Source organism: Myzus persicae, unplaced genomic scaffold, assembly GCF_001856785.1.
Source record: "Myzus persicae strain clone G006 unplaced genomic scaffold, MPER_G0061.0, whole genome shotgun sequence".
Classification (NCBI taxonomy): Eukaryota; Metazoa; Arthropoda; class Insecta; order Hemiptera; family Aphididae; genus Myzus; species Myzus persicae.
In genome coordinates this window covers 98,892-120,592 of record NW_019101621.1, presented here as the reverse complement: position 1 = coordinate 120,592, position 21,701 = coordinate 98,892, and the positions used below count along the sequence as shown (strand labels likewise).

General features: G+C 27.0%; 2 protein-coding genes across 6 annotated transcripts; one reads left to right on the top strand and one right to left on the bottom strand.

The window, feature by feature from the left end:
* Positions 1-723: 723 nt before the first annotated feature.
* LOC111029872 (calpain-A-like) lies at positions 724-11,111 on the top strand. 5 transcript variants are annotated; one of them, XM_022309092.1, is made up of 13 exons: positions 727-952; positions 1,308-1,628; positions 1,748-1,817; positions 1,999-2,116; positions 2,187-2,321; positions 5,062-5,242; positions 5,331-5,485; positions 5,582-5,835; positions 5,953-6,116; positions 6,646-6,784; positions 7,264-7,391; positions 7,480-7,675; positions 10,710-11,111. In XM_022309092.1, the coding sequence occupies exons 2-13, from the start codon at positions 1,437-1,439 to the stop codon at positions 10,793-10,795; spliced, it is 1,818 nt and encodes a 605-aa protein (XP_022164784.1). In that variant the 5' UTR covers positions 727-952; positions 1,308-1,436; the 3' UTR covers positions 10,796-11,111. The 5 variants fall into 5 exon arrangements, with proteins under 5 accessions (XP_022164788.1, XP_022164787.1, XP_022164789.1 ...); XM_022309093.1 differs by lacking the exon at positions 10,710-11,111 and adding an exon at positions 10,318-10,690; XM_022309096.1 differs by lacking the exons at positions 7,264-7,391; positions 7,480-7,675; positions 10,710-11,111 and adding exons at positions 6,232-6,451; positions 6,528-6,570 and having other exon boundaries at positions 724-952; positions 6,646-6,753.
* Positions 11,112-11,358: 247 nt separating this feature from the next.
* Positions 11,359-17,792, bottom strand: LOC111029873 (probable tyrosyl-DNA phosphodiesterase). The gene is made up of 10 exons (XM_022309098.1): positions 17,304-17,792; positions 17,052-17,154; positions 15,748-15,876; positions 15,572-15,667; positions 15,352-15,519; positions 15,029-15,290; positions 14,858-14,973; positions 14,569-14,782; positions 14,377-14,500; positions 11,359-12,372 (listed from the first exon to the last, which is right to left on the bottom strand). The coding sequence occupies exons 1-9, from the start codon at positions 17,494-17,496 to the stop codon at positions 14,381-14,383; spliced, it is 1,401 nt and encodes a 466-aa protein (XP_022164790.1). The 5' UTR covers positions 17,497-17,792; the 3' UTR covers positions 11,359-12,372; positions 14,377-14,380.
* Between the last annotated feature and the right edge of the window lie 3,909 nt (positions 17,793-21,701).

Here is a 21,701-nt window from a genome sequence, read left to right as displayed (position 1 = left end):
AATTTTCTTTTGACAAAAAAAAAAAGAAGAATAAAAAGAGTATATTCTACAAGCAATTAAGAACAAAAATTTGCAGACAAATACTTGAATGAAGTTTGTGGGTAGCAATTCAAATATTGTTGCTGCAAGTTTTGCTGTGTCAAATGTTATTGCAAAGCGTGGAAAGCCCTTTTGCGATGGAAAATATATTAAATATTTGATGCTGGAAACTGCACCATTTCTATTTGAAGATTTTTCTAGTAAAGATAAAATTATGCGACGCATAAAGGACTTACCCATAACCAGAAATACTGTAAAAGGTCGGATTTTAAAAATTGCAGAAAATATCTCGTATCAACAATTTGCAAATTTTAAGTTGCGTAATGTATTTTCAATTTGTCTTGACGAGAGCACTGAGTGGGTACGCAGTGTTCAAAAGGTTGGCCATCCCTGTACTAGACTTATGATTCGAATAAACTAATTTTCAATTCCATTACCTAACATGTGATTATTGCAGCTCATTATTTATTAAAATCGTTATAAATTTTTTAACTTTTAAGAGACTTCAACTGGAGCTTATTTAAAAGTTACAATGAAAAAAGCTTAAAGCATTAAGAGTTGTGTTTTTTTTTTTACATTTTTAACACTTATGCTACATTTGTATTTAATTGAGCATACTTGTCTTTATAAAGAATAAAAAAACCTCATGATCAATAAAATTCATAATATAGGTATTTTTAATAAGCTGTAAAATGAGCCCCGATTGAAATCTCTATCTTAAAAATTAAATACGAACTCATACCTATATAAGACAAGTATTTTATTTTTGAATGTGCAATATTTGTCCTCTCTGTTATATGAATCTGAATCCGAGCTCCGTTCTCATTATATGGCAAATCACATCATTTGGCTTATTACACGACATTTGAAGCTCTAAAACGACAATTTAATTTCAAGGTCCATAGATATACAAGTATGACTCCTGTTGTATTTAAATATTATTTATAATTTAGGTTTAAACTAGCCTAGTTTAACTAGGTTAACTATCATAGTGATCCCGAATAATTATTTTTATTGAATTATTACTTAACGAAATAATTTTAATGATATTAAATTAAATTTAATATTTTCTACGAATTGAAAATATTATTATCTTAGGTACCTATATATAATTAGGTAAAATGACGGTGTATAATTAATATTATATCAAAAATATGTTATCGATATAAATCATTCATCTAAGAAATATTATGACCTTTAAATTCAAACCAAATTATTTAATTATTATTAAAAACACAATTATGATGTATATTGTCTTTGTATTTTAGGTAGTACGATTGGTATATAAGTATTGGGTACACGCTCCTGTTTAGTCTTTGTGAAACAATCCAGTTTAGGTACATCGAATAATGCTTAGTGTCTATTTGATCACCAAACACATTTAATTTCTTAATAAAATGTTAAATATTGGCGAACGGCGTTCCGGTTTTCGCCAGAGACCCGCTGGATTTATTCAAGACTTTGATGAGCTCCGAAACCAATGCTTAAAACAAAAAATACTATTTAAAGATCCAGAATTTGATACATACGATTTATCTGTATTTCACAAAAATCTCCAAAAAAATCAGCTTGAGTGGCGGAGACCAAAAGTGGGCAAACATTTTAAATACATTCTATTAAAACTGTAACATCTACTCAATCAAATTATATTATGTGCCTGACCACTTGATAATAATAATTATAATAATATTAAGAACTGGATTCTTAGGAAATTACAAATGATCCCAAATTTTTCGTGCAAGGAGCTTCAAGATTTGATGTAAGGCAAGGAAAATTAGGTAAGTATTACATAAATTGTTAATTGTTTAAGACTGTTTATGAGTATTGACTTTGATACGAACTATTTAAATTACATATATTATCAGGTAAGCTATTAAAAGTTAGTTAATATTAACTAAAAATATTATATATAAAACTACAAACTATATAAACATTACCATTTGTTTTTAATTCTGGAAGGTGACTGTTGGTTAGTAGCCGCTATAGCGGCTATGACTTTGAACAAAGAAGTATTTTGTAACGTAGTGCCAAATGATCAAGGATTTGGTAATACATATGCTGGTATATTTCACTTCAAGTAAATACATATATTAAATTGCAGTGATGTACAATGTGAAAATCGTATTTAAAAATATTGGTGATTTTAGATTTTGGCAGTATGGTACATGGATTAACGTGGTTGTCGACGATCGTTTACCGACTTCTGGAGGAGAGTTATTATTTGTTAAATCATCAACCAAAAATGAATTCTGGAGTGCTCTGTTGGAGAAAGCTTATGCCAAGTAAGCAGTTTGAATATTTTTTTTTTAACGCATCTAATAGCTACCTGATCACACCAAAAGTATGTTTTAACATTATTGGGTCTAATAACTATGTAAATTTAAAGTAGGGCTTCTAAACTTTATTTATAAATAAACAATTTTTAAAAAATTAAACGTAATCAATAAATGAAAAACGAAATAGGAATGGATATCTACCATAAAACTTATTATTATATCATTAATCATAATTAAATATAAAATGCTGGGTTACTCTCTGATATAAAATCATTAAATACCAAATACGATTCTAAGTGAAGACGATCATCGGCTTATAATATTACTAAGTACCCATAGGTATATTTTATGATATTATTGTGATCAAGGTAATTTATATTAATATTAGCCAATAGTATAGAGGTACTACAGTAGGTTGTATTCATTTTTGTCAAAAAAATTGCATTAAAAAATGTCATCGTGTGTATAAAATATAATAATATACCTACTCTAAAAGTTTCAAGTACCCAACAAAAATAATTTGAATCGTTATTTTTGGTTTTAAATATAATTTCGTCCGAATTTGAACTTACAATAATAGACTGGGATCTTGTTTTAAATTTTCAATCCTTAGTTAAAAATTGAAGATTTTATAAATGCTGAGCTACAAAATAATTTGAAAACTTTCAATTTGATACATTTTGTCAAAATTGGACCTTTTAATGCTTATAAAAAGAATCTTGTCTATAAATTATTTTAATATTTTTAAACTGATATCAAAACAATGTGTGATGGACCTTACATTAAATTTTCAAGCTTTTTAGCTCAACAAATAAAATTGTATTAACATTTACAAAAAAAGCACTAAAAAAATTAAAAGTGTCAGTAAACAACAAAATAAAAAAAAATCGTAACATGAGAAATCGAATGAATATCTAATGTATACATTTCAACTTCAGAAGCTCATCAAGATTTTATTTGACTTACTATAAGACATTTTTTTTTGATAAAGGTAGACTATCTTATAAGGAATCTTGTATTAAATTTTCAAATCTTAGATATATATATAAAAAAATGTATGGATTTCTAACTCAAAATAATTTGTGAACTGTCGTAACTTTTGTCGAAATTCAGAAGCTCATTAAAAATTATCGTGGATTTACACTTAACTTTTGAAAGAAACATTAATTGTACTAGGTACATTTTTAATTTTTTTGATCGAGTGAAATTTTTTGATCGACATTCATTTAAAAAAAAAACTTTTTATAGTAATTATTGAAAATTTCATATGCCTAAGCTCAATATGAGTAAAAATATTTTAAAAATTAAAAGGTGCATAGAAAATGCTAATATAAACATTCAGTGAACATTTCATGTAGGTACCTACGGGCTTTTTTTACAACCACACCAAAACAGATTTTGCCCGATGCCCGTTTTTCCTGAATTTTTTTTTTGTTTTCTCCTCGCTTTTGAAAACTACTAGGAATTTTGACCTCCCGAATGCACCAACTAGATTCACCTTCCCACCAGAAAATATATTGAAGTTAAATCTAAGCATTATTTCGACCGTTTATCGTGTACACAGACACAAATAAAAAAAATAATAAACACACATAGTTGCAGTAAAGAATCGAAATAAGAAAGAAATAAACATGCATTGCGTAAAAGGAATAATTTCAAAAAACGTTTGTATTTTATTTTTACATCAAACCTGGCATTATTATTATTTTTATAGTAATGATAAACTGTTTAAAGTTGACTGATTTTGTCAATCGTAATTATCGGATCATATTTTGGAAAACATTTTTAAATAAGGGAAAACAGCTTATAGTACATTTTATCATTTATTATTCATATAAAAGTATGTTTAAATAATATCTTTACTTCTTAACTTCTTTCTTTGAATTGCATTATCTGTGTAAGTAATATTTTTTTTTTTTGATAATGGTTATTTATTATTATTACCTAGTTATAGTTGGAAAGTAAATCTTTAAATTAATTCAATCTATAAATTATTAGTTGTGAATTACAATTATTATTACTTTTCAGGTCTCATAAACTTTTTTAGTATCTATTATTAGTTTATTACATTTTAAGCTAAGCGAGACTAACGAATTCCAACACTTATCGATAAGTTATTAATTAATACATGATACTGAAAATTTCAAATGTCAAGACATTAATATGATTATTAAATTGTCCTTTAAAATAGAATTTCCTGTGAAAAAACTTACTTGGAATCTTGTGTTCAATTTTATAAATTTTATACTATAAAATATTTGAACAAATTAGACAAATACATTTGAGTAATTGCTTATAATTTAATAATTTGAACTTTTGATGGTTAGGTATATCAAGGAAATTGTGAAAGTATTTTTAATTTTTTTTATTGATTTGATGAAGGATCTGCTGTTAAATTGTCAGGTTTCTTATACTTGCAGCAAACAAATATTATACCATACATTTTTAAAAGTAAAAAATGACAACTATCTATCAACAGCTTTAAAAAAGATAAAATAATTATGAAAACTTTATCGTGTGTAGTAAATGCTAATACATGAGTTTTTGGTAAAAATATGAAGTCTCTAACATTATTTTTTTTTATACTAATTTGATTGTGTCAAAAACTGGGTTTGCATCGTTTTTTTTCGTTAATCCTGATAAGTAAATTATTTTAAACGAATCAGGATACAGAATATTTGTACTTCTATTCTCCCAAAAGTATAAACAAAATCTAATTTGCAACCATAAATTTACACATGAATAGAATCCAGGGTTCATACGAAGCTTTGGACGGAGGTCTCACAAACGAGGCTATGGAAGCTTTCACTGGAGGTGTATCAGAAATGTACGAATTAGATCAAGGAAAAACCAGTTTGTTTACAACTATGCTAAATTCTTTTCAACAACAATCACTCATGTGTGGTAGAATATACCCTACAAAATTGGTTAGATATTCAATTTAATATAAAATAATTTTTTTTCTTGAAACATCAGACATAATTTTAAACTTCACAAAACGTATTATTGTTAAAGCCTAATCCAGAAGACAAAGGAATATTCAGAAAACATGCGTACAGTATTACTAAGGTAATTTATATACCTGAAACAAATAATGCTAGTAATATACCTTTGATTAGACTTCGAAATCCTTGGGGTAAAGTTGAATGGAACGGCCGTTGGAGTGACAAGTAAGCTTTTTGTTATAATGTAAAGGATATATTTCTTAATTTTTGATTATTTAAGAATGTGCGATTTTAATTAATTAATCTTAAATTATTTTATAGATCAGATGAGTGGTTCACTATACCTCCACAATTACAACAATCAATAGGTCTCATAAAAGAAGATGATGGCGAGTTTTGGATGTCTTACAAAGATTTTGCCAAATATTTCTCTGCAGTGGTAATTTGTCATTTAGCTCCTGACTATATAGACAGGGAACAACAAGGAGCAGGAGGGCCAAAAAAATGGGATCTGAGTATATTTGAAGGTCAATGGGTCCGAGGCGTGACAGCCGGCGGATGTAATCAATTCCATGGTAGAATAATTTTTGATAATAATATAGTCATTAACGTTTATATTATTATGTCTATGTGATATACTAAATATTATGAATTATGATATATATATATTTTATATGATGTTGATTATTTAGAAACGTTTTCAAGTAATCCTCAGTACTATATAACATTAGGAGATCCAGATAATAATAACGCTAAGGATATATGTACAGTTGTTATTGCATTATTGCTAAAGGGAACACGACGCAAACAGAAACAAAAAGATAAATCATCATCATTTGGAATTTATGTTTATGATGTAAGTACCTAGATATTAAAAAAACAAAAAAGTTCAAAGTTGTTTTAATATTTTAATAATAATACAAGTTATACAATATTATTTGTAATGGTGCTTACTTTATTTTATCGTTTAGCTCAACACTTCAGAGCCTGTGCCAAAACCATTGGACACAGATTTTTTTAAAAATAATGATCCTTTAGATAAGTTTTTTTTTTCTGAGATCAAACAAAGAGAAGTCTCTAAGAGATTGGGTATATCTCCTGGTAAATATTGTATTGTACCTTGTACGTCAAATCAGAATGAACAAGGTGCGTTTTTACTCAGAGTATTTTCAGAAAAAAAAACAATTTGGCGTAAGCTTATTGAGGAACTTAATTAAAATTAAAATAAATAATACTTTGGTGTTTTATTAAGTTAAATTGTTCGTAGGGAATTTGATAACGAAGTAAGAATGGTTAATATTGATGATAAGGTAAAAAATTAAAATGTTTGAATATCATACAAGCAACTACCTGTGTTATTTTATATAAATAAAACATTTTTATAGATCAAAGAATTGGCGCTTAACTCTAATAAAAGTGGCGATTTCAGTAAAAAATTTAAAAAATACTTCTTTAAAGTGGCTGGGAGTGACATGGAGGTCGATTGGATGGAGCTTAAAAATATTTTGGATTTTGCTATGAAAGGTATATTAGTTAGCTATGAGAATATGAACTATAAACTAGTGTTAAAAGTGTTTTTACATGGGTTCCTATAATATACGTTTGAACCCATTACAACGGGCACCGATTTACTGATTTTGTTTTTTGAATTTTTGTAATAAATTGTGGTCATTTGTATAAAATTATAAGCAAATTTAGGACTTCTTAAATTTAATTATTCATTATAATTTTAACTAAAATTATAATCATACCTAAACTGAACTCTTTTCTACCCATTATATTATTAAAATACATAGATACCTGGTACCTACTTCAATATATTAAAAAATTACTTTTTTTATCTATTATTACTATTATTACTCATCTATATTAAGCGTGAATTGGTGAATTCATTTAACATTATACAACTATAGGTTCTAATAATTAGCTAAAATCCTGTCAATGTATTTATTATTTTATTAAATTAAACACCTTGTTAATTAGAAAATGTAATATGTATATAGAAACTGGGAAAACAAAATTTTCAAATGACGTATGTCGCTGCTTGATTGCTATGATGGATTGGGATAGATCAGGTAAACTAGGTTATAAAGAATTCCAAAGACTTTGGGTGGACATTAGACAATGGCAGGTGATTAATTCTATGACTAAACTACGATTTCAGAAGCTTTCATTAGGTTTTCAAAAATATACATATATTATCAATTGTTTTGTTTTAGGTTGTTTTTGAAACGTACGATAAAAAGAACAAGGGTTATATCAAAGGGTTCGAACTAAGACCAGCCTTAAGTTCAGTTGGTTACCATATTAAAACACGAACCATAAATACCATGTGTCATCGATATGCGAACAAAAAAGGATACATAATGTTCGACGATTTCATCATGTGTGCCATTAGACTTAAAACTACAATAGGTTAGTTAAAATTGTACTCACAAACATTTATAAGTACGGACTCCAGGTTGTGTCACTAAGGGAACGGCGTTCGATCGTGATTTAAAGAGGAAATGTAGGCACATTTATGAGACTGATTGTATTTTGGTTTATTTTGAATAGGTGCTCTCTCATCAGAGCAGATGTATCAATGAATAGTTTGGTCAATTTATTATTATTTTAGGTTCTCAAAAGGTTAACCTTTTCCAAAAATTGTTTATGTTCAGAATACCTACCACAATTAAAATGTTATATTCAAAAATACCATTTTTTTTTTGTATTTTTTGTTATTGTTATTTCTCCTAAATAATAAGTATTAAAAATAACTCGATTTCAAACGTCATTCTGGTTAATGAATCAAAATCTGTTTTCAATATTCAAATCGGTTACACCAATGTCCTAAAATATTGGTGTGCAGGTTTGGATACGTCAATTTTGCTAAAAGATTGTTATTATTATTATTATTTGTGCTTTGTCAGCTTAGTTTGTGTAACTATAAGATACACTTCCTAGTTACTACTCACTACTTACTAATTTATTTTTTTTAAATGTTGATTATTATAGTCCTACGATTATTTAGGTACTTAGTAGGTACATAGAGATTATGCAGTATGTTTTTCCAGACGATTGAAAATTTCACAGATTGCATCTTTTTTGTATATAAATTTCACCAGTAGATACTAACTTCCAACATGTATTACAATGAAATGTATAATATAGTATATTCTACTGATATTATTTTCTAACCAATCTTATTTCCAAATTTTGAATCAAAATTAAATTTGATTAGGTATGAAGACACGAATTTTAGTTATAATATTAATTACAAAACTCGATCAATGTCATATTAGGTAGTACCTATACTGCAATTTTTTTTGTTATATTATATGCATTTTTTATTATTATGGGATAAATTAATACTATATATTATTCTGATACATTTTTTGTAAAGTTGACGTTCTGTTCTGAATTTTTCCTACTAACCTTATCATAGTTGGCAAATTCAGTTTAAATGTATTTATTTAGATTGTTAATAGATATTAACTGTATTATTCGATTTCACCCGTGGAAAAATTAACAGGAAATTTAAAATACGGTGCTACCGGTGCATTCCAAAGGGCTCTCATCCCTTGTTGGTTCCCAAACAGCTTCAGTCAAAAAAGGTTAAATGAATACATAAATCAACAAAAAAAAATCGATATTCGAAAATAAAACACAATTCTTGGTAGGTAGCTTACTTTTCGTAAAAATGTAAAAAAATAACATTACATTTTTAATTTATGATTTATAAATTATAATACTATGGTGACTTCCATATAACGTCAATTTCTATAATTTACTTAGTAGGGTTTTCGTGGTATATGTATATATTAGGTATATATTTATAGCTTTATAAGTAGGTAGTTACCTATGTAGTATTATTCAAAAGGTACCTAAAATAAATTGCAAATTAATCAAATTAGATTCATTAGGAACCTATAATATAACATCAACGACAAACTGTGATAGGTACTATCGTTTATCTTAGACCACGGTATCGATAAAATTGAATTTATAAATAGCGGTGGTAATTTATAGTATGGTACAGATGGTACCTACACTAATATCTTCTAAGATTGTGGTTGGTATGGTATATATATAATTAGGGCCCGAAATTATATGCATTAAAAATGTACGAAATATGCATGAATTTATGCACTGATTTTCATTCAAATATGCCCTAAAAATATACAAAAATATGAAAAAATATATAAACAAAATCGCATGTTAAATGTTAATTAAATTTATTTTGTTTAAAAATGTCTATAATTCATTAAATAATTAATATGGAATAAAAAAATGTATTAAATACCCAGTTGAAATAATTTAACTGTATTTTGTATAATTATAATGTATGATGAATTTTGCACATTCACTCATCTAAATACAAAACCATGAACGAAAGTCAATTAAAATAAATTTGGTATGTTTTTATAAAATTTCTAAATTACCTAAAAACCAAACACATACTATCGTGAATTACTGTTGTATAAAAACTAAACCGATAAGTCCATAATGGTCCATCAGTCCATGACTATATTATAATTAATTTTCGCTATTGAAATCATTATCGACGATAAATTATCGTAGTGGTACCTACCTGAAGCAAGCTTAGTATTATCATTAATAACTTAATACTATTTTTTTGTAAATATACATCATATTTTAGAAAAATGCTAAAATATGCATACAAATTTAAAATGGTTCAAGTATGCAAAAATATGCAACATTTAATTTTGCATACCATCACATTAGTTTAAGATTCAAATTTGTAGCTTATCCAGCTACTTTTTGGGGTGTTAAAAAACATGCAAATGCATATAAATCCGGGTCCCCATATATAATACCTACACTATCAGTAGTTAAGGTTAGGTTGAACGTTTGGACGTTTTACATTTTTTATCAACTATTTCATTAATCATTAGGTATATTGATATGTTATGAATATTCCTTTTGAAAGGTGTTTAATTTGAGGTGCTACATGCAAATTTTTTCAAATAACTGGTAAATTAACTGGGTAAAAATTTACTGAATTTACATCTCTAAAAAAACACAAACACCTTTTTAATCACACCTTTTTTTAGACAGTTTTACAACTGTAAGCCTATATGAAGTGGCAAGAAATTAATAAAGAAGAAATAAATAAATGGGAGCCATTTGAGAATTGACGTATTTTTTCAATGGGAGGTATCTTCAGATCAATTATACAGTATTTTTAAATTTATCCCCATAATACAAAAAATATACTTAAAAGTATGTATAAAAATATTTTTGGAGATTTGTTACAATTAAATGAGGAAAAGTTGATCTCAAGTGTAGATAAATTGATATTTTGTTATCAAAAAATGATAATCTATGTGTCATATTTCTATTAAACAAATATTGAAAATCACTGCTTACATTTCCTTATAACTACACTTACTAACTTAATATGTTAAAATAATTTTTATTTATTTGATTGGTATTTTTTTTTCAGATATGTTCAAAGAACATTACACCGAAAATAAAAATATTGTCTCATTCACATTGGAAGAATGGGTGGAAAAAACATTTTACTCGTAAATTTAAACAAGAGCCATGTGTTTTTTAGAACCTAATAATTTTTTTTTTTTTAAATAAGGTTCACCATTATCTTGTCTATAATTTGGAAGTTTAGTTGTGTGTTAGACATAACAATTTAATTTATCAAGAATTAAATGATATTATAATATACAATGTTAAATATTTTTATTGATATCTGTTTCAACTTTTAAATGTAGAAATAAATCAAATTAGCGTATATATAGATGAGTAAAAGTTTCTAGTTTGTGAATAGTTTTTTTTATTTTTCAATATTTTTATTTAGATATAGATTTAAAATAATATAAATTATAATATTTAAAAAGTTTCATTTATATTTTAAAAACAATAAATCGGTACTTTAATTAAAGCTAATTTGTTTATTTACAAATCTGAAATTGTTAAATTTTTTTTTATATGTTAACCTGTAAAAAAGCAAGTAGTATATTCGTCACATTTAATTAATATAAATACTGTCATTTGTATTGCGTTTAAATTTTAAACTTGAACATATTATTATATTATTAGAGCTGTAATTTTATTTTATGTACTGATATTTCATTTTCTTAAACATTTTATTTTTTTTTTGGTGTAGTATTACTATGATTTAGGCTGTTGGATAAACTAATGGTCTGGCAGAGTATATGCTCTCCACTTGTCTCTGCAAATCATCTAACATATTTTCACAATTTTTTCGTAATTGATGGGTTTGTTGATTGTTTTTCACCATTAAAAATTAACATTCGAGTTTGTATTTATCATATTTATGGTCACAACATAAATCAAAATGTATAAACAACCTTGCATTTTATTTCCATAATTCAGTCAATTTATTTCCATCAGTGTCTCATTTTCAAAATTGAACAGCGACCATAGCATAGATTGTACTAATCTATTACTGCCGATTTACTTCTAGACATATTAATACAAATTAAATAGTTACTGGTATCATATAAATTCAATATAATTGCAAAAAAAGGATTTCCTGTGCTGGTCTGGCATACTTTCTTTAGTGCTCCTCAAATTCACAATTTATTTTGTGTTTACATATCTGTTTTCTTATTATTCTTTATCTTTTCACATACTTGTCCACCAAAGGTCTTGCATTTTCAGTATTCTTATCCTTTTTATAACAGTACACATAACTGCATTAGCAATTTCTGTTTTTGTATAAATATCCTATAATTAAATAGTTATAGAATTAATTTTTTTTAATCAATTGGATTGATTTTGTCTGGGCTTCTAAATGATGCAGAGTATAGCGTTTTTAGTTTACTGTCGAGCGTCTTTTTTAATGTAGCTGTTGAATTTAGTATTTTGTTAGGTTTAGTGATGGTAATTATAAGCATTGCTCTCCATTGTATGTGGAAGGTATTATTAATTCAAATATTCTTGAAGATTTAAGGTAAAATGTCTAGGGGTGAGACAAATTTTGAAGTAACGTGAAAAGTATACAAGGGTTTTTCCAACCTCATGTCGATGTTCAAAACAAAACTGTCTTCAAAAATGCGCACGTTTGAGTGAAATCCGACAGTCCTCAGCCATGGGTGTAATATATTTAAAAAAAAAAACAAATGACCCTGCAAAAAATAATAATAATATTAATTGTTTGTTGGTAAGAGACTATTTTTTCCCAGATTCCTAGTGGATGCTCATCCAATATTATGCACTTTAGTTGCATAATATGTATTAATTGATTTAATAAATAACTTATATTATTTTATTATAGTAGATACCTACTTAACTAAACCTGGTAAATGGTTATCATAAATTATTCTAATTAAAGTGTATTTTTCAAATACTTCATTATTTTAACAATAAACATATGAATTAACATTCAGTTGCGAATATGCAATGATGTTGTAGTTAAAAATGGTATTAGTTGTGTTGGCACAATATTATACAATATAGTTTTTAATTTTTAGGAATTTATTTGTTAATACTGTAGTTTGAAATACATGTTTCAGAGAATATATTTATGTATCATAGCAGTAATTATTATTTTATAACCCAACTATTGATAAAAATGTTGTCATAATGACTATTGGATTCATTTTGTTCTAGTAAAAAACACCATGACTAAATTATTTAGCTATGATTTACACGTTTGTTCTTTGCTTACACTTAACTTAATTGTATAATTGGGTAACTACATAGTTATTGATTTACTTATTAGGTGCTTATTGTATAAAAAATACATTTTGAAGTTGAAATTGCATTAAATAAAAAAATTGTATAACTGTAACAAAATGTCAACTACAATTAAATATCAGAACTATTAAAGACTTATTTTTGAGGTTTGATGAAATTGTACTAATTAGGAGTTGAGAGTTCTGTTTGAACTAAGACCTATAATTCATAAGTTAGTAACTTTTTCTTTTTTACAATGTTAACACAGATGATACATTCCCATAAACCATAATCAATCGAGTGCAAACAAAATACTTCCATATGTATGGCTGCATTTACAGTGTACTCTCGATTATCCGCTGTCTTCCGCGGAATCGTCTACATACCTATATGTATACAAAAAAATATACATATAATGCATCTTTCTATTATAAATCATTATAGGTTTAATTGGGTTCAAAAAACTTCAATCACATGTTCAAAAGAAGAGTTTTCAAACCAACAAGCAACAACTGTGACTGATTTTTTTGCTCATCAATAATTTATAATTTTTTATTAATTTTTCATTTTACATACATGTGTATCTTTTTTAATAATATGTAATAATAATTTTTAATTACAAATTCTAATTTATTTTTCATTATAAAATTTAATTTTGCGGATTATTCGCGGAATTTGTTTATCCGTGGATGTCTTGCCACCCTATTCCACAGATAATCGAGAGTACTATAATATTATGTTCTTCATTACTAAACTATTATTAGTTTGAAAGAGAAAATAGAATAATAATTTTATATTTTTTGTGGATGTTAACTATGGATAAATTATTATTTTCCAGTCAAAAACTTGTGCTCCCTTTTCATATCATACATGTATTCCCTATTTTCCACCTAATATTGATTATGTGAATGTCACCAATAACAACCCAATTTTTAACTATTTATTTGTGCATCTATAAGGAATATTAAGCTATTACCACAGATTATATAGAAGATTTTATATAATATGTGCTATTATATGACAATTGTCATTATTATAAAATTAATATTTTACTCTGTTTTCATTAATCATAATACCTATAATTAATAAGCAAGATTAATTTACTATCAAAATATATGTTCCGTACAGTATATTTTTGATATTCACTAATTATTATTAACAAGTATTAAAATATTAAGTATCATCAAGATATTCTTGATCTTTTAAATAATCCTAAACAAAAGTATAAAGTATTTTGGAAACTATTATATTTTTAAATTACATACAAATAAATAAAATTATAATGTTGAAAAATTATTGTTAAGTGAGTATAAAATTTAAAAACATTCAAAATATTATTTTAACATGACAAAGTAAATTAAAATTAAAAAAAAAAAATGAGAGTACATTAATTTGAAAAAGTTTACCTATATTATTTTATTACATAAAAACATTAAATTTAATTTGTAATTTACCCATTTAGATATGCCAAGGTAGGTCAATGTTCGAGTATTCAGATAATGGCATGTCAAAAGGTAAAGAAAAATACGGTGATTTACTTGCTTCAGTTTCATCTATAGAAAATACATCTGTTCCAATCTGCCAAGATAAAATAAATAATGTTTAGAATAATAGAAAATTTAACAAATTAAAAATTATATAACTACCAAAAATTGAGGCAAGAACAAAACGCCAGCTTCCTGTGACATTATGTAGTTACACTGTTCATCTGACTTAAGTTTTCTGCCCCAAGCAGCTTTTGATAAATTAGCGCTAGTCAACAAAAACCAAGACATTTGTGTACAACATGATGAAACCCTGCAATAGGTTTTTATATGAGGCATGGCCTTTGATCGCTTCCGTGAATGACATTTCCACAAGCTGTAAAACAATGTATCAACATAGAAATTATGCAAAAGAAGATTAACATTTTTCAAAACATCATAAAATACTTACCACAAGTAGTTTCTAAGCCACAATTGATTTTCATGAACTTTCTTATTGTAAGCCAAACAGAGACCATCTATAGGTCCATTCCAACTATTCAAAACATTTTTCTCAGATGGGTAAATCTAAAAGGTACAATTCATTATTTAGGTTAAATGCTAAAATCATTGTTTATCGCACCAAGTTGAAGGGAATGGAATTATTTTCTGTATCAGTATCACCACAATAGGTAGAAGCGGATAGACTTTTGATAAACTCTGGTTTCAACCATTCCTTGTCTGTAGTACCCAAAGACCCCAGAGACGAACATTGAGCTATAATAGGCCATTCTGAAGGTACACCAAATGGTAAACGAGCATGTTTTTTCAAAATACTTTTTAAATATAAATGACCCCACAACTGTTCTTTGTGCTTGCCTGGAATACTAGGAATGAAAAACACACTACAAACCAAAAAGATTTCAATTATTTTTGTTTTTATTATGGTTTATAATATACTCTTACTTTGCTTGACTGAAATCTACTTTTTCAATTTTTTGTATCCATTGACTTAATGATTCTTCTTTAAAAGATTTTAAATATCGTAAAATATCTATTTTAAAATCAGTTTTAGAATTACCATCTGACTTATTATCCTTCTCTTTCAATGGAAATTTTGGGCTCACCCAAATCCTAAATGTAAAATAATTCAATCAAAAATAAAAACAACAGTAATTTTTCTTACCCTTGAGCATATTTGGTCCAATCATCTTCAGTCAAATTTGCTGACATAACAACAACTCGTAAACTACCATCGGCATAAGCAAACATTGATACTTTACTGAAATTTTTAATGCAACAACATTTGTAATTAAAAGTATTCAATGGTTTTATGATGAGATAAAAATTATTGTTACTCACCTATGCTGATGACCAAAAGCATTTGGATTAGTTATTTTTTTATGCTTAACATTTGGTATTTTCTTATTTAAATGTGGCTCATTTAAATCTACATCACAGCGTTCGTATAAAAGTGTAATTCTTTTTCCTCTGAAAAAATATGATAATGTATAATTTAATTATAAAAAATAATATTACCTTAAATTACAATTGTACAAACTTATATTTTTAAGACTTATTATTTTGAGTAATTTATATTATTATTTATTTTTTATTTATTTATTTACCATTAAAACATTTAAATATGATATTACAATTACGTACAACTTCATTAATTAATTATAAATATAAATGTTATATCTACTCCCTGCAAGCATTGCTTGTAATGGGAGTGGAGAGTCTAATTACTACTCTATTAAGTATTTAATAACATAATATTATAATTGTATACATATTTGTTTTATACACCTAATTTCTATAATTTATGTATGTACAATATAATTAAAATTTAATTTAACACTATCTGATTATTTCATAACCCTTTATCTGGGGTGGGCGTATATATACACATTTTCTAAAAGCACTGTCAAAAAAAGCATGTATGTTTTTTCTGCTAATTAATTTTTCTTTTTATTTGTGTCTATCCGATGAAATTACAATACAATACTCAAATACCCATTATAAATGATCTATGAAATTCAACTATAATTAATCAGTTTATGTAAATTGTTTATGAAAAATAAGACTTATATTGGTCTTAATTTTTTTAAATTTTCCATTCCAAAGATGTTCTTTAAGGTACAAATATTCCAATGGATAAAATATTTCAATACATTTTGATTTAATGTCCTAAACTCATAAATATAGTTTATTAATAAACTAAGCTAAAATATGTAACACATTGATGGGATTTAATAAATTTAAATTTGTTTGGAACCTAAATTGCTAATCATATAAAATTAGCTAGTACAAAAGCATTTATTGAATGCAATGAATAAAAGTATATTTCTTAATTTCTGACCTATTCATAAACATTTTTCTACTACTTTCATTTAAGATGCAAGATTTTTAAAAAATAGAATATTAATCAAATTTAATATACATCAGTAAGATAGTAAAATTAAAAATCTTAAATGCTTAAAATTATATACAAAAATATTATACAATATATGATTTTACATTTGGAATTATTGATGTATAAACAAATTTAATGTTTAATTTATCATATTTATTTGTTTTCTATAATAATTAGCAAATGCTATTGAATCTTGATTTAATTTTTAAATTTTTTTTAATATTATTATTTAAATTTATAATTATATTACCTTTGACCAGTTATGAAATATTGAGCAAGGAGCCAGCCGAACTCGACCATAAAGTTTAGGTGAAGTGATTCGGTTAAATCACCGAGACTTTTGTCCAAGAGCTCTGAAACAAATAATGATAAAAGTTAAATATTTAATTATGTGTATTGCGGTTAAGAACACAATATTGATAACAGCTTAAATTCTATTAGTGCAGCGTGTAAGTCGTCTTCTGCAATATACAGTAACTAAAACTGTTTACTGTATACACACCTGGAAACGATAGAGTTGATTTTTCAGTGTGTGTTCCCGAATCGCAGGATATCGGAGACATAAACATTCTGTAAGGCTCGGACCGCTCCAACTTTTTGTCAACCGTTCCTTTCGTGAGTTTCCACACGTCGTCGGTATACGTACCCGGACCTTCGCTAGCCTTTCGCTTCAGAGGCCCAGAGCCGGAAGCCATTGTTCGGAGTGAGTACCGTTGATTTTGACGGGGACGAAAATTAGGACACAAAAATCGTGCAATTATCGTAATGGGTTAAAAAAATTTTCAGACAGTCAAAACGACGAATCACGAGAAAACTGGCATAGGACTATAGGACATCCGACGCGGCGGCTATAAAAAAAATCGACCACTTTATGAGAACAACACAAATTCACAGAGATACCTGGACAATAATATTGTTATTAATTATTGTTATTATACCGACATTACTATCAAATATCGGCTATCTCAGTCGCGGATGTTGTCATTAATTAATGATAAGCAGTACGCAACGGCACCGCATTAGCGCTCGGCGCAACGAATCGTCATGTCAGGCCACGGTGTAGAATGTAGGTGATGTGTGCGCCCTGCAACTCGAGCCTCAGTCACACAGATGCAGATATCGCGATGGAGTACGATTAATGGAGTGAGGTGGTGGTGTAGTGGAGTTCGGGACGAATCCCCCCCCCAGGACAAAAAAAATTTTCGTTTTGAAATGGCTAAAATGAAAAACATACACGTCGTGAAAATTGTAACGGGTGCGTTATAGTAATAGGTACCTATTATAGTACCTACTCATTCGTCAAACTATGATTGTTCGGGCCGGGAACAAATGACAATAGTTCGCGATGCCCGGTCACCAAAATACTTCGTACGCACTCTGTACACACCGACCGACCTGTGTTATATGTGGTACCTAGTCAGAAAAAATAAGTCACGGAAAAAAAAAGCCAAATTTTATAATTATATAATTTATAATTATTAGGTAATAATGCTATCTCTGGAGATGGATATGTGAGACTGAAAGAAATTTATGAAACAATCTAACAAATATATAATCTATCTTTACCCAAAAACGGTTTTAAGGGAATTTCCTTCAGTAATTTTCCAACATGTCACAATTGGACAAAAATAAAATGATACTTTGTGGATAAACTACATATTATCTTGAAATTAATTGATTGATTTATGTCTTACACCTAGTTATTTGTAACGTATCTACTATGTACAGAGTGATTTTTTTCAAAAGTACATGTTGCAGTATAAACCAATATTAAGTTATATTATATAGTACCTATACAATTTGTATTTAATTATTTTCCCACCAGAAAAGTAGAAGTTAAAAATATTAAATAAGTAAATTTATTAAATTTATAATAAAAAAAAAAAATACACATTGTAAAAACTTGTAGCTCTAAAAAAGTACTAAATATGCAAGCATATAGAAATAAATAGAATGTTAGATAATTCAAAATATAATTAACAACACTTAATATAGGTAACTAAATTTTTAAATAAATAAATTGGCTTTTTTCAGGTGGCTTTTTTTCCTATATTCGCTATATGTGTATATAGGTGTTAGCAATTTGGTTAGAGGTGGACTGGTTTGCCGAGCAAGACTGTCGAATGCCAGTGTGCAGTGGGTGTGCATATGTGTGAGTGTGTGCTTAGAAACTAATGGTAGGAGGGTAACTCGATACAATTGGTAACACGGTTGCTGGTAAGTGGTAACTGACTTGTATTATTTTACAGATTTAAATAATGGACAATACAAATTTAAATAATACACAAATATAATAAAATGTGTGGCCCCCTGGCCCAACATCTCAGTACATAAAGTATAAACATAAATTAAATATAAATAATAATAAATAAAACTCACGGGCCACGGCTTGTGGAGCTGGGCAGCTGCTTCCTGTGCTTAAATAAGTACAAATAGACACACATGACAGCAAAAAACAATGAAATTAATTTAACAAATAATAAGAAAATCAATATAAATAAACATTAAAATGTGTTGTGTGTGTCGATCGGTGGCGGAGTGGTAAGTACGCGGCGTAATCAGTGCCTATTATTATTCGTGGGCTTTAGACAATGATTGAATTTCAAAAAAGTTGATTTTTCGTCTGAAGAGGTACAAAAATAATAGAAAATAATTGTTATTGACATAAAACTATATTTTTTGTGTAGATATTAAATATTATTTATCATTTTTAGTAAATCGTCTTTGCGTTGCGGCCAGTGGCCCATGGTCCGTGGATGTGTTTGTGTGTGCGTCTATTATTGTACCCACCGGCATATCGGAGTAGGTACTTACCCGATAAAAATATTATTAATCTTAATATGTTAATATTTTATTTAATATTATAAAAAAATTAGTTGTGCGTTAGTACAAATAGAAACGCAATTAAATAAGAATAAATTCATATAAGTCTATCATACAAAAATGTCTTATTGATTATATCTATGACAATCATAGTAAAAAAGTGGATAAGTGGGTGTTGTTCTGCTGCTTATTACTTATTAGGTGTCTAGAAGGCCGCTGTAATGGACGATATTACATTTGAATTCAATGATATCAATATATCATATCATCGAATACCAAAAACGATTCTAAGTGGAGACGGTGTAATGTCAGTCAAGGATATTTTACATTGTTATTACTTATTAGTTATTATTAATACGGTAGCCAGTAAGTCGAATTAATATTATTTCTAAGCTATCAGTGATTCTGGAAAAATATTAAATATACTTATGTAAAATCTGACTGTTTTGGAACTGAATTACAACAAAATGACTAAAACCGTTATTCTTTGTGTTAATGTGTAATTTTGTTTAAATTTGAACTGTATATTATTATAAAACAAAATCTTGCATATGCATTTTTAATATTTGTTAACTGATATTGTGACAATAATTATGAGGAGCCTTGTATTCAATTTGTACTTATATTTGTATGGTTTGGACCAATAAATAAAATTTTCTTGACATTTATAAAAAAAAAAACTAAAAATGTCCGTAGACAGCTCAAAACAAGTCATAATTCCGGTACATATTTTTTTTTGATAAAGGTAGACAAATTTAAAAGAAATCTTGTATTTAATTTGTAAATCTCAGATACAAAAAGAAAATTTTTTATGTATTTCGAACTCAAAATAATTAGCTAATTTTCTTGTTTTTTTACGAATTTTGTCAAAATTCTAATTCGAAAAATAAAGCTTAAAAATTATTGTGAATTGTGCTTATTTTTTTAAAAATTTTAACTAACAGCAACTTACAATTAACCTTGTATTATATTTTCAATATTTTTGACTTATCGAACAATTTTTTATCGTCAGTTGTATAACATATAATAATCGAAAATTGCATGTGCTTATAAATAGTTCAACGCGAGTCCAAATATTTTGAATTTTGTATGGTGTATAAAAAACGCCTACACAAACATTCAGTGAAAATTCCATGTATCTGTGGCCTTTTTTTTTGAGAGTTACTCTAAAAACCAAAACTGATTTTGCTTAAAAATTCCTGTTTTTCTTTAATTTTTTGTTAGTTTTTCCTGTCGTTCTTGGAAACTATGGGGAATTTCAAATTTTGACCTCCTGAATGCACCAACTAGATTCACTTTTTTAATAGAAAAATTGCCGTTGCAGAAATTCAACGCACTTTTACAGCCCTTAACTGACCCAAAAAATAAATAAATATATAAAAAAACACACATCATTGTAAAATCAATACATTCAATGTTCCACTCAAAATCTAAAATTAAAATAGTTAAGCTGATAATGAGATTGGTATCCATAAGTTTCATCAATTTTACATTTATTTATTCACTCTTTTTTTATTTATGTAATTTACATTTATAACTTTTGAACGTTTATTGGAAATATTTACATAACTACATAATTAATGTATACTTAATAGTTAGTCAGTTTTATTTCTATTTTTAATAAACAATACATGTAAATATTTACTCTAATTCATTTATTTACACATCTTTAAATAAACTATTAAACACATTTTTATATTTTAAATGCTTAAAAATAATAGGTAAGTAACATATTGTCCGTCATATTTAATTAATATATAATAATATCAACACTTATTTTTTTGTGTTTAATAATTAATTATATAACTTAAGCATTATATAATATATGCACTATAATTATTTAAAGCAATATAGCTGTAATTTAAAAACGTTACATTGAAAATAATTTTTTTGAACACTGGTATTTAGTTTCTTAACATTTTATTCTTTTTGGTGTTGTATCACTATGATTTATAGTGTGGTATATAAAATTAATGGTCTGTCAGAGTTGGTACCTAACTCAAGTATAAGTATGCGTATGCGTATAAGTATAAGTCAGTGGTTGCTGTGAATCGTCGCCTACTATTTTCAGCTTTCT

Excerpts from the sequence above, each read along its gene's own strand:
- LOC111029873 (XM_022309098.1), bottom strand. The coding sequence starts at position 17,496 with ATGGCTTCCGGCTCTGGGCCTCTGAAGCGAAAGGCTAGCGAAGGTCCG. Across the intron at positions 15,520-15,571 it reads TGGACCAAATATGCTCAAGG|GATTTGGGTGAGCCCAAAAT; the intron begins GTAAGAAAAATT and ends TTTTACATTTAG. Across the intron at positions 15,291-15,351 it reads GTAGATTTCAGTCAAGCAAA|TGTGTTTTTCATTCCTAGTA; the intron begins GTAAGAGTATAT and ends TTTGGTTTGTAG.
- LOC111029872 (XM_022309092.1), top strand. The coding sequence starts at position 1,437 with ATGTTAAATATTGGCGAACGGCGTTCCGGTTTTCGCCAGAGACCCGCT. Across the intron at positions 5,486-5,581 it reads AACGGCCGTTGGAGTGACAA|ATCAGATGAGTGGTTCACTA; the intron begins GTAAGCTTTTTG and ends ATTATTTTATAG. Across the intron at positions 6,117-6,645 it reads TTGGAATTTATGTTTATGAT|ATCAAAGAATTGGCGCTTAA; the intron begins GTAAGTACCTAG and ends ACATTTTTATAG.